At 39.2% G+C, this 13035-nt stretch overlaps 1 protein-coding gene across 1 annotated transcript; it reads left to right on the top strand.

Moving 5' to 3' along the window:
- The first annotated feature begins 9142 nt into the window (after positions 1–9142).
- Positions 9143–10500, top strand: GJA10 (gap junction protein alpha 10). The gene is given in 5 exon segments (XM_036896836.2): positions 9143–9469; positions 9471–9528; positions 9531–10149; positions 10151–10264; positions 10266–10500. Coding segments are annotated over 5 exon segments (1353 nt in total).
- Positions 10501–13035: the final 2535 nt, after the last annotated feature.

Genomic DNA, 13035 nt, shown 5'->3' on the forward strand with positions numbered 1-13035 from the left:
TTCTTCCGTCTGCTACTTCTATAGCTTTTCTTCTTCCTTCCTAATTACAAACCTTAAATAGAATTCGTGCCTCATATCGAATTTACTGAGTACCCTAATTCTTTCAAGTGGTAAACATACCTCAAGACAAATGCTGGGCATAAAACCCACAGGGCATAAATCTGCAAAGAAGTAAAAAGCTAACCTTTTCAAACAATACGGCTTCTCTCTCACTTACCAACTTTACATTTCCCTGTATGGCCCCGGACGATGACTGGTTAGCCAGAGACGGGTAAGATTCCTCAAGGGAGGAACAACCTAAGACAGGCACAGTCGCAGGGGGGCCATCAGGTGAGAAATTGGGGATCAACAGAGGTGAGGCTTAGAACCTCACCCCTCCTGTTTTGAGAGAAATTTTCTGCATCCGTGGATGTTTTGTTGCCCTTGTCTAGCTTGGATAAATACTTAGTCTATAGGCACAGACCTGTTCATCTACATTTGCCCTCTTACAGCACTAAATTATGTTTTCTACCTTTATCTTGCATCTACCTACCACTTCAGCATTTTATTAAAAATAATAATAATAATAATAAGGGAGAAATGTGGGATTCACATATAAATCAAGTATAAAAATCAAACGAATAATCATATCTGACCTGATTGTTTATAGTTCATGATGCATGATCAAAACCGAAAGTTTCTGTGATGTCTGCCCTTGCACTGTTCACCATGTAAGAACTTATTCACTATGTAAGAACTTCTTCACCATGTAAGAACTTGTTCGTTATGCTTCAGAAGATTGGAGACCATTGAGAATTAGGCTTGGGGTTGATTAATGATTGTACATTGAGTCCCCTATACAGAATTTTATTGTTGTTAACAACCATATGATCAATAAATATGAAAGATGCCCTCTCAAAAAAAAAAAAAGAATGAATCATTCTTCCTCTGAAGGAGTTCAGTTTCTGGGGAGACAAGTACCCAACTAACTGGGAAATGATATACTAGAGTTATGAGCAAAGAGTTAGGGCCACATAGAAGTGCTATATGATTGATTGGGTCCTTGAAAGCTGCCAAGGTAGACAAGAATTGAAGAAGGCATAAATTTACTGTCTTGTGGATAAATTAATTTTAATTAAATTTTTGTTTAGTTAATACATTCACATGGCTTAAAAATCAAGGAGATATAAAAAGTATCATGAGTCTTGCTCCTATCCTTGTCTTTGTCCTATTAGGCTAATCTCATTTTAATTTCTTATGTATATTTTTATAATTTCTTTATGCAAATGCAAGTATGTATTCTAATTTATTCCCTTACACAAAAGTAACTGTATCCTTTAAAGTTATGTACCTTGCTATTTTAATTTAGTCATCTAGAGTGGAGAATTCCATATTCGTACATTTTCTTATTTAACCAGTTCCTTATTGATGAACATGCTGATGTTTCCTGTCTTCTGAAACTGCGTACAATACTATAATGAATCACTTACATAGAGATCATCTCCAACGTTTGCAGGCATATTTGTGAAATAAATTCATAAGGGTGTCATTGAAAGCCAGAGTAATGGCTTAAATTATATCAGTAAGCACACATCCTGGGATTAGGAGAGGAGACTGGCTGAAAGTGGTGAGATAGAAGTGCTATGTTTACTGAGCAATGATATCTCCTAAATATGAGATAGTCAACTCTGCATTTCATAGATTCATTAAATCTATGAGGTTGACATCCTAGAATGTTTTACAAGTGACAGGTGAGGTCTAATTTCATGCTGCTTAGAACTACCTTTTAAAAAGCATATAGGAAATAGTAATAAATTCAAAGACAAATATTGTTAGAAACTTAAAAATCCTCACTAGTAAGATTTAAAAAATTTTTTTTATTAAGGTATGATTGATTTACACTCTTATGAAGGTTTCCCATGAAAAAACAATGTGGTTACTACATTTACCCATATTATCAAATCCCTCCCATACCCCAATGCACTCACTGTCCATCAGTGCAGCAAGATGCCACACATCCACTATGTGCCTTCTCTGTGCTACTGTTCTCCCCATGATCTCACAAGGAAGATTTTAAGAGGTTATTTATGAAATAAGTGACTCCATCTTCCCAGAAATGCTCTGCTAATGAAGCCTGATGTATCTTCTTTTTCTTTCTTTTTTTTATTAAGGTATTGATATACACTCTTAAGAAGGTTTCACTTGAAAAACAATGTGGTTACTACATTCACCCATGTATCATGTCTCCCCCATACCCCACTGCAGTTACTGTCCATTAGTGTAGTAAGATGCCACAGAGTCACTAATTGTCTTCTCTGTGCTACACTGTCTTCCCCATGATCTACCCTGTACCATATGTGCCAATCATAATACCCCTCAATCCCCACACCAGTTAGGATGGCCAACATACAAAAGACAAACAACAACAAATGTTGGCGAGGATGTGGAGAAAGGGGAACCCTCCTACACTGCTGGTGGGAATGTAAACTAGTTCAACCATTGTGGAAAGCAGTATGGAGGTTCCTCAAAAAACTAAAAATAGAAATACCATTTGACCCAGGAATTCCACTCCTAAGAATTTACCCTAAGAATGCAGCAGCCCAGTTTGAAAAAGACATATGCACCTTTATGTTTATTGCAGCACTATTTACAATAGCCAAGAAATGGAAGCAACCTAAGTGTCCATCAGTAGATGAATGGATAAAGAAGAGGTGGTACATATACACAATGGAATATTATTCAGCCATAAGAAGAAAACAAATCCTACCATTTGCAACAATACAGATGGAGCTAGAGGGTATTATTACTATGCTCAGTAAAATAAGCCAGATGGAGAAAGACAAGTACCAAATGATTTCCCTCATTTGTGGAGTATAAGAACAGAGGAAAACTGAAGGAACAAAACAGCAGCAGACTCACAGAACCCAAGAATGGACTAACAGTTACCAGAGGGAAAGGGACTGGGGAGGGTGGGTGAGAAGGGAGGGATAAGGGGGACAATGGGGCATTACAATTAGCACACATAATATGGGGACATGGGGAAGGCTGTATATACAGATAATAGGGGGAGTCTAGTAACCATATGTTGTTCAAGTAATTGTACATTAATGATATAAAAAAAAAAAGTACACCAGTTCTACTGGGTTAGGGCCCTATCCTTATGACCTCATTTAACTTTAATTACCTCCCTAAAGACTCTATCTTCCAGTATATTCACACTTAGGATTAGGGCTTTAATGTGTAAATTTGTGGAGGGTTGGGGGAAACAATTCAGTATATATTAGATATAGAGTAATATTTTACATATTATTTTGTAACCTAAATTTTCTCTAACCAGTGTATTGTGAGTATCTTGCCTAGCTAAGAAATATTTATGTACAGTTTTGCTGTTATTGTGATATATGAGTGTCCCATCATTTATTAAAATAAAACCTTCATTCTTGAAAAAAAAATTCACTTCCTTCTTGAAGCAAAGTGTGTGGGATATGGAAGCACAAAATCCTTGTGTTAAGAAGGACACATATTAAGTGATCACCCATTAAACCTTAACCTGCAATTACTACTTTAACTGTTTTCCTGGTGTATCTTTGGGAAACCCACAATCTTTGGACTTTCTTTTCCTTATTTGTAAGTGGGGGGGCTTCTAATAAAACAAGATTCAAACTGGATTTCGGAGTCAAGTGTTTAGATTGGGGAACGTAGAGAAGTGAGGTAGTTAAGTCTTGGGCCCTTCACCTTGGCTGGCTTCAACTAGAGGGACTTTTTATTTGTTGCGTAGTATTGGAATTCCCAGCACAATTGCTTGAGTTAAGATTCTGCTAAAATTTTTTTGAAACTCACTTGTCTCGACCTTTTTTTTTTTTCAGTTTTGTTTTTCTGTAACTGGTGTGGTTATTTTTTGTCATGGTAACACTTTTTATCTGAGGAATGCCAGATTCTTTGCAAGAACCCAACTGGTTACCCCAGTTCATATACTTTCTCACACTTCCTCCTGGGAAACTCTTATTTCCTCATTGTAGATTTCCCTGAATCTCAGCAGGTGAGAGACTTGACTCAAATGAGCTTTCCTCTTCAGCTGTTGCTACCCTCTATTACACGTGTCTTCTCTTCATTTAGTATTACATTGACTCTCACAATCTTAAATGTTTCACAACTGGCTGCATGAAAAACAACCTTTCTGCCTGGGAGTCCATCATATCACCAGCAGTGGATGCCCTGGCTTGGGAAGTGTGCTACCATTGACTGACACAAAGGCAGTAGCCAGGGGGCTCTCCCACCATGCCCATTGTTCTATTCCGAGCCATTTGTTCTCTAAACTTTCTGTTCCCTTCTTGCTTCTCTGAGTTTGTGGGCCTGCCAGTAACTCCATAGATTCAGCCTAACTGTGGTGGGTGAAAGTAGGAACGCTGAAAAAAGCTGTTCTCTCTGGCAGTGGTTCTCATCCTTAGTAAGCAGATTCCTGCCACTAAGACATGCACTCCTATGTTTTCAAATCTCTCTTATTAAGGATAGGGCCCTAATCCAGCCTTTGGGCTGGTTGGGGATGAGGCCGGGGGAAGACCCTCCTTTCCTGGCGACAATGCAGTGCTGGGATTAGTTACCTCATCAAGGCCATTTCGAATGATTACTGTGAGGTTATGGGAGAGTCACCCACTGTGCCTCTGTCCTAAAGATATCTGCCCACCTGCTAAAAGTCTTTAAGAGTGAAGGTCTGTCCTAAAGATATCTGCCCACCTGCTAAAAGTCTTTAAGAGTGAAGGAATCAGGTCCATCTATAGGAAATTTAACAAATCAGACATAGGGTTGCATATGGTTGAGTGTATTTCTGTTTTCTAGTTGAAACATTTATTTTCTTGAATAGGTAAAACATTCATTGTTCAGAGGACTCGGTGTGCAAGTGCCCTGTCACCTCTTCCCGAGTCATTCAGTCACCTTCCCTTGAGGAAACTGATGTTTGTATTTTGTGTACCCTTATGAATTACTCTGTGCATGAGTGTGTGATTTTAATGTTTTGATTATGACAAAATGCATTAAATATTAAATTCATTACTTTTCAGGTGAATTTTAGAATTAAATATCAAGGGCTTTCTTAGACAGTGTATGCAACCACTACTGTACAAATACACATATTAATATGTTATTTTCACCTCTAGTTAATTCTGATAGTCAATTTGTACTTGAAGCAAATAAATGTGCCAGAGAGTGGAGATCTAACCTCCTCACCAGTTTACCTTTTATTAATCATTCTTGGAAATGAAATATCTGAAAATAGAATAGGCAAATGCTGTTTAGGATCTATCTATAGTTTTATGTACTTTCTACATTTTATATGGAAACTAGCAGGCTTAGAAATGTGCATAGGAACTGTGATTTAAAGCTACCATTGTGTTCCAGTAACATTTTTGCTGTCAACTCCTCTAAGATGGCAGTAAGATTATGTACTTGAGATGTGACTAATTAGATAGACTAGAAATTAGGAGACTTAGTCTCCATCTGCACTGGGCAAGTCATTTGGCCTCTTCGGAATTTGAATGCTTTCTCTACAAAAATGTGACAGAGCTTTCTAAGTGTCTCTAAATCTCTGTTGGAAAAGAAAAATATTTTCCTGAGCTGTTTCAGCCTAATAGAATATTGCTAGAATATGTAATCTACAGACAGGTGCGGCCTCCTCTCTGACCGAAAAAATCTTTAATCTCTTCTTAGGATGTTTCTCCTTTCAGCATAGCATGATTTGCAAGAACACTTTGAATTTGATTGTCACTCCATTATTACTTGTTCACGTTTGATGAGGTGAGACTCACCCTAGGCAGCTGATGAAATCGGACGTGACCCATTGATCTGTGACATCTATTCCCAGAACAATCAATCAGTTGAAAGAAATGCACCCAAACTCAAATCACTGTAATCATCCACAAACAAAAAGGGAAAATTCTCATTTGTTTCACTTTTCATTTCCAAATATGATACACCAGGAGGTAGGTGTTCCAACATGGTGCCCATCAGCAAAGTATATTACGATTTGCAAAGCGCCAAGGGACATTTTGGCTTTGTGGGAGGACTAGATTACACTCTATTGATCAGAATTACTGGGCTCACTCTGGGTTGGGCCCCACACCCAGCTGATCAGAGCCTTTATATCTGGAACCAGCAGCAGTTCTTCCAATTAGCCAGACATGTTCCAGCTTTCAGGTTCTTTGAGCCCAGTCGCAATTTTTTTTTCTGACCAACTATAAGGTAAGTGGCAAATATGTGGACTTTCTTGTTTATGAGAAATACAGGAAATCCCTGTGGTGATAGAAAGATGTGAAATAAAATTCAGGAAAGGAGTGCCAGCTTTTTACATAGCTGATAAATTCCTATTTGATAATTAAAGAAAATTCAAGAATATTTCTAGGACCTGTAGTTACTTAATGGTAAATGTAGTTATTTTTGGGAAACGTAGGAATACTTGTCTAAAGGACCTGTTTTGTATGCCAGTATCTGTGATGATATTTCGGTTTTTCAGGTTGGCCCATTTCCTTTCCTTGTTATTTAATAATTTCCAAGTTTTAAAGAGATAGTGGCAAAAAGAAGCACTATAGAGTTTAGGGTTGCCAAGTGGAGAGCAAGTTAATGAAATGAGTGAGCTTCCCCACCTTCTAGTTTTTATATGAAATAGAAGCTCTGGATTTTTTAAGTGCTAAAGGAATTATTTTTTAATGAAGAATAATGGCCAGAAATTTCTAAAGGAATAATTATGGGAAAAGACCATAAAAACTCTTTGAGAAGCTAGAACTTAGGAAATTATTGCTTCAGTTAATGAGATGTAAGCCCAAAATTTTTTAATTCAGGTTCTCATTTGTAAGTACTATATATGGCTACAGTTTTAATTTTTGAATTTCAAACAGTTCACAAGTATGTAGAATAAGATATAAAAGTCTCATTTATATCCCAAATTCTGAGAGGTTATCTGCTACTTTTTAAATATATTACATTGGATAAAATCAGTCAAGCTGCTTAATAAGAGTCTTTTTTGCCTTTTTTCTTCTCCCTGTAAACTCCTCTTCCATCCTCATCACCTCTTACAGACCTGCAGTAACCGACATTAATTTCTTGATGTGTGTCCTGTATTTTTTCTCCACGTTCATATAGTTACATGTATGCACACACACACACATCTCCTATACAGATGCATACACGTATATGTACTCTTACAGGATTGTATTGTACTCAGTGATATACTATACCACACTGAATCTTTGCATCAGTTAATTTGGGGAGAACTGGCATCTTTACAAATACTTAGTTTTCTAATCCTTGGGCATGGTCTATCCCACCATTAATTTTTTAAAAATAGTGCTGTATGTGTATGTATTTGGCATTGCTAATTATTCTCCTTGAAACTCTGCCTTGGTTTTCGGTGACATTGCCCTCATAGTCTTCCCCCTCCCTTTGGCCATTTCTCATTTTCATTTATGGAGTTTCTACCCTGTGCTGTTTCTCAGTGTTCTGTCATTGGGTCACTTGGCCTTCTTGTCCCTGAGTGATCTCCTCTATCTATTGAATGATAATTCACAAATATTTGTCTCTAGTTTGTACCTTTTTTGGGTGGAGGTTGTTCTCTAAACCCAAATGTCTTCTGGACCTCTCCACTTTTGCCATTCAGTTTTGTTGATTAAAATCTATATGTTTTTTCCAATTACAATTTCTGGAATTGATGTGCTTAAAAAAGCCTTCCTCTACTTCAAGATCATAAAACATTCTTTTACATTTTATTATGTCTTTTATGGTTTACTTTTTTACATTTAGTACTTTATTCCACCTGGAATTTATTTTTGTGTTTGGGGATAAGTGGGGAGAATATTCCATGTTTTTTCTCTTTTATTTTTGAGTTAGTCATTTGTTCTTTTTCACTATTAGTAGGAGTCCTTAATGACTAAGTACCATGAGGGCTGGCCCAGGTATACTTGTTTGTTTTTTGAATTCCCTGACATCTAGCACAAGCCTACATGATAGTGAGATTTTAGTAAGAAGTATTGAATTAATGAATTATGGAAGGATAAAATTGTTTCATTATCTGTTTTAATAAAACTTCCCTGTTTTACCTCCATTATCTTTCATATGTGGAAGTCTTCCACATCTTAGAAGTTTTTAACCTACCAAGTATTTTAACCTCATTGAACCTTGAAAGACATCTTTTTTCTAGGATAAACCAAATAACCTATAATGTCAGCTATGCCTTAATTCTTTCTCAGATCCCAAGCTTGCTAAAGAATCAGTTACTAATTTTTCTCCCAAGTTAACAAAGCTTCTGTGGAAACATGCTGTTCCAGATGTGGCTTTGTGGATGTAATCATATGTCTTATTGGTGGTACTGTGTCTGTGTCTGTTTAATCTTCACTCTTACCCTGTGCTAGTTCCTGAGGGCTTATTTAGCTGATTTCTTGTATTTGCAGTCATGGCGGTGCAAGCTATGGATAATATATAATGTAGATCTACTTTTTTTTTCTGTTGACTATTCCAGTGATAGGGTCAAGGAACTGAGTTTTAAAATGAAAAGACAATGCAATCCATTATTGTTTATCGACACCATCTGTTCACAAAGACCAAAATGCTATAGTAAAGTCTATCTGTGAAGGATGTACTTTTCCAGAAGTAGGGACATAGGACACAACCATCACAAAACTCATCTTAGGCACAATGCTAATTGAGTGGCATAAAGAATAGTGTAGGAATTCAGGAATGGGAAAAATCACTGACTTGGGATGGCTAAGGAAAACTGCTGAAGTAATTGAGACTGATGTATGGTCATGTAGTATGTTTGATAAATGGGGCATCTCAGAAGGGTAGAGAAATGAGCAGAATTGTGGAATGGAATACATTGTACAAATGTGAGGGCCATTGAGTGTACTGAAATGATAGCCAACTTTGTGTGGAAGAGAAGAGGATAGAAAGGAAATTGGGTCAGATTGTGGAGGTTCTTTAGTGTTATTTTTTTCTCCCCCAAAACTGATAATCTTTGGAAGCATCCTGTCACATCAAGCATGGGCCGTAAATATCAGGGCTGAAAACTCTTCATAGTTTTGCTGACATGAGAAAAGAAACTGCTGTGTTTTGGAGATTACATCGAAGGGTACTATTAACCTCAGTGTTTTCTGTGTATTTCAGACACTATTCTCTTACCATGGGGGATTGGAATTTATTGGGCAGTGTCCTTGAGGAAGTTCACTCCCACTCAACCATAGTGGGGAAAATTTTGTTGACCATCCTCTTCCTTTTTCGAATGCTGGTGCCTGGTGTGGCTGCTGAAGATGTTTGGAATGACGAACAGTCAGCCTTTGCCTGCAACACCCAGCAGCCAGGTTGCCACAATATCTCTTATGATGGTGCTTTCCCTATCTCTTTGATCAGTTTCTGGGCTTTACAGATCATCTTTGTGTCTTCTCCCTGTCTGGTGTTTATGGGTCATGCACTTTATAGACTCAGGGTCTTTGAAAAGAAGAGGCAGAGGAAAAAAATCGCACCTTGGAGCACAGATGGAGAATCCAGAGCTTGAGTTGGACGAGCATCAGAAGATAGAGGACTGAAGATGTTGGAGGAACAGAAGAAGATCCATGAAGTCCCTCTGAAAGGATTTCTGCCACGTACTTACATCTTACACATCTTGACAAGATCTGTGCTGGAAGTAGTGTTCATGGTAGGCCAGTATATTCTCTACGGATTTCAAATGCACCCCCTTTACAAATGCACTCAACCTCCTTGTCCCAGTGCAGTAGATTGCTTTGTATCCAGGCCCACAGAGAAGGCCATTTTCATGCTCTTTATGCACAGCATTGCAGCCATCTCTTTGTTCCTCAGCGTACTGGAAATATTTCATCTAGGAATCGGGAAAATCATGAAGGCACTTCATGAGAAATCCAGTGGTGAGGGTAGTGAGGATGAAAGAGGTTCTCCATTCCACTTGAAAAAATATTCAGTGACCCAGCAGCGTAGGATTTGCTCCTCCTTGCCTGAAAGAATCTCTGTACTTCAAGCCAGCAATCAACAGAAGGTCATTCAAGTCAGTGTGCCGAAGTCTAAAACCATGGGGCAAATCCTACAGCCCAGGCAATTTGAGATAGACTTTTGCTGCAGTAAGGAAGTCTGGGCTGAGAAGGATCAGCACAGCGGACAGCTCCATGTCCACAGCCCATGTCCCTGTTAGGATTCAGCACCTGGGACAGCAACCAGACCATTCCTCATTTAACTTCCAAAATACAATGTCCCAGTCTTGGCTAGGTAAAAGGGCAGCTCCTAGACACTTGTCTATCCTCTGCACTAGGAACCTGGGAGCAGTACCAGGACCTGAAACCCTCGGGAGAGCCTTCCACAGATTTGTACAGTCCCTGCAGAGCCAGTGATGGCAGCATGAGAGAGAATGGTGTCTGGACAGAGAGATCTCACTCAGGCAGTCACAAGGCCAGCTTTCTATTCAGTTTGCTGCCCGAAAAGCAATAGCTACACAGTGACTCAGGAAGCTCCAGTTCTCAGAATAGCTCTTGATTGACTTCCTGCTTGGGCAAAACAGCCCCTCGCTTTTTTATTATTTTAATTTTTTTATTAAGATATGATTGATATACACTCTTATGAGGGTTTCCCATGAAAAAAAACAATGTGGTTACTACATTTACCCATATTATCAAGACCCCACCCATACCCCAATGCAGTCACTGTCCATCAGTGCAGCAAGTTGCCAGAGATCCACTGTTTGCCTTCTCTGTGCTACACTGTTCTCCACGTGATGCCCCACACCATGTGTACTAAACATAATACCCCTCAGTGCCCTTCTCCCTCCCTCCCCACCTGCCCTCCCACACCCCTCCCCTTTGGTAACCACTAGTTCATTCTTGGAGTCTCTGAGTCTGCTGCCATTTTGTTCCTTCAATTTTGCTTCATTTTATACTCCACAAATGAGGGAAATCATTTGGCATTTGTCTTTCTCCACCTGGCTTATTTCACTGAGCATAATGTCCTCCAGCTCCATCCATGTTGTTGCAAATGGTAGGGTTTGTTTCTTTCTTATGGCTGAATAGTATTCCATTGTGTATATGTACCACATCTTCTTTATCCATTCATCTACTGATGGACACTTAAGTTGCTTCTATATCTTGGCTATTGTAAAAAGTGCTGCGATAAACATAGGGGTACATATGTCTTTTTGAATCTGAGAAGTTGTATTCTTTGGGTATATTCCAAGAAGTGGGATTCCAGGGTCAAATGGTATTTCTATTTTTAGTTTTTTGAGGAACCTCCATATTGCTTTCCACAATGGTTGAACTAGCTTACGTTCCCACCAGCAGTGTACGAGGGTTCCCCTTTCTCCGCATCCTCCAGCGTTTGCTGTTCTTAGTCTTTTCAATGCTGGCCATCCTTACTGGTATGAGATGATATCTCATTATGGTTTTAATTTGCATTTCCCTGATGATTAGCGATGTGGAGCCTCTTTTCATGTGTCTGTTGAACAGCCCCTCACTTTTGTCTTCAGTCACTGGGCACAGAACACCAATGGTAGGTAATGACAGTCAGCCTGAGCAATCACGGTGTTATCACGAGAAGTGTTCCCCTCTGGCCACTTCTTAGCCTTCCATCCTCCTTCCTGGTGTGTATAAGTAGGTGCTGGCTTTTTACAATAGCCAATCAGTGTCCATCAGTAGATGAATGGATAAAGAAGAAGTGGTACATATACACCATGGAATAAATATTATTCAGCCATAAGAAGAAAAATCCTACCATTTGCAAGAACATGGATGGAGCTAGAGGGTATTATGTTCAGTGAAATACACCAGGTGGAGAAAGACAAGTACCAAATGATTTCCCTCACTTGTGGAGTATAACAATGAAGCAAAACTGAAGGAACAAAATGGCAGCAGACTCAGAGACTCCAAGAATGAACTATTGGTTACTAAAGAGGAGGGGTGTGGGAGGGCGGGTGGGGAGGGAGGGAGGAGGGGATTGCGGGGTATTATGTTTAGTACACATGGTGTGGGGGGATCATGCGGAGAACAGTGTAGCACAGAGAAGGGACAGTGGATCTGTGGCTTCTTACTACACTGATGGACAGTGACTGCATTGGGGTATGGGTGAGGACTTGATAATATGGGTAAATGTAGTAAGCACATTGTTTTTTCATGTGAAACCTTCATAAGAGTGTATATCAATCATACCTTAATAAAATTAAAAAAGCAAGTAGTTGCTGAGGGAGAGAAGAGAGGGAGAAATTAATTCTTGGAGAGCTAAATTCATTCAGTACATTCAGTTAAATTCAATTCATAAAATAAATTTGCTGAAAACATACTTTATATCATTTGTCTTAAAAGTGCTGGTCACGTAAATGGAAAAAATGCTGTCTTTGCCATCAAAAGGCTGAGTCTAGGTGGGAAGGTTAGAACAGGTAAAACCTAAGTGGGATCAAGTGTAAGGTGCCATGTTAGCGGAGGTGGGTGGGCAAAGGAGGGAGTGTTCATTCTTTATCAGTGGGTCAGGAAAAGCTTCATAGTTGAAGTTACTTTTGAGATGAATCTTGAAAGATGTAAGTTTGCCCAGACTTGGGAGGACTGGGGTACAGGGAAGAAGGCCTTCCCAGGAGAGGGAGCAGCATAGACAAAGACAGAGGTGTGACACAGTAGGGCTGTGTGGCAAGCCGTGTGTGGCTGGAGCACAGGGTAGGAGAGCTGCAGAGGGGGAAGGCTGTAGGGGCATGGAAGCCTTGTGGGTGGGAAGTGGATCCATGGAGCATGTGCAGCAGACGAGTGACTGCATCAGAGTTGTACCTCAGAAAGCTCTTTCTGTCCCAGTGTGGAAAACGGATTAGAGGAGGGTCATCTATAACCTTGGCCTGCCCTTGTCTCACGGAGGAAGGAGGGTGTGCTCCATTGTTTTAATAGCTCTGGCATTTAAAAGGCATATAAAAATATTTGATTATATATTTCACAAGGACTACAATCAATATTATATTGATTTATTTCTGGGCTCTGAAAAGCCAGTGTGGAATAAACATTCCTTGTAGATTTTTCTGTAGATTTTTCTCAATTCTGGAAA

This window comes from Manis pentadactyla, chromosome 12, assembly GCF_030020395.1.
Source record: "Manis pentadactyla isolate mManPen7 chromosome 12, mManPen7.hap1, whole genome shotgun sequence".
Taxonomy (NCBI): Eukaryota; Metazoa; Chordata; class Mammalia; order Pholidota; family Manidae; genus Manis; species Manis pentadactyla.